The sequence below is a fragment of the Penaeus monodon genome, chromosome 29 (assembly GCF_015228065.2).
Source record: "Penaeus monodon isolate SGIC_2016 chromosome 29, NSTDA_Pmon_1, whole genome shotgun sequence".
Classification (NCBI taxonomy): domain Eukaryota; kingdom Metazoa; phylum Arthropoda; class Malacostraca; order Decapoda; family Penaeidae; genus Penaeus; species Penaeus monodon.
Genome location: NC_051414.1, coordinates 33,353,855 through 33,354,197, shown reverse-complemented (window position 1 = coordinate 33,354,197; position 343 = coordinate 33,353,855). Strand labels below are relative to the sequence as shown.

Below are 343 nucleotides of genomic sequence, written 5' to 3'. Positions count from 1 at the left end.
AGAGAGAGAAAGTGCTTCATAGCAGTGTGTCTATTTTTGATATAATCAACAAAAAATCACATTTCCTGAGGTTGCCCCTTCCCATGTCCCAAGTTACAGGGTCGAAATAAGTATTTATTGTTTTAAATGCTCAGTTTTCATGCGTGTGTGTTAAATTAAATAGGTATTGAACAATTGAGCATCAAAGATTAAATGTTACTTATATCAAAAAATAAATCAATTTGCCTTAACTTACATATGAACAGATGTTTCTGAACTAAAAACTGCCAAAGGACTTGCATTACAAGACATCTTAACAGAGATTCATACCTACATTCACAGAAGTAAGTTCAAAAACTCTAGT

At 32.1% G+C, this 343-nt stretch overlaps 1 protein-coding gene across 1 annotated transcript in view; it reads left to right on the top strand.

Annotated features, from left to right (window-relative positions):
• The window catches only part of LOC119592183 (replication factor C subunit 5-like), a gene marked incomplete at its 5' end in the record, with an annotated part of 12,482 nt that overhangs the window by 10,191 nt on the left and 1,948 nt on the right, over positions 1-343 (top strand). The window contains 1 exon segment of the mRNA XM_037941012.1: positions 246-323. Coding sequence (XP_037796940.1) covers positions 246-323 — 78 coding nt within the window.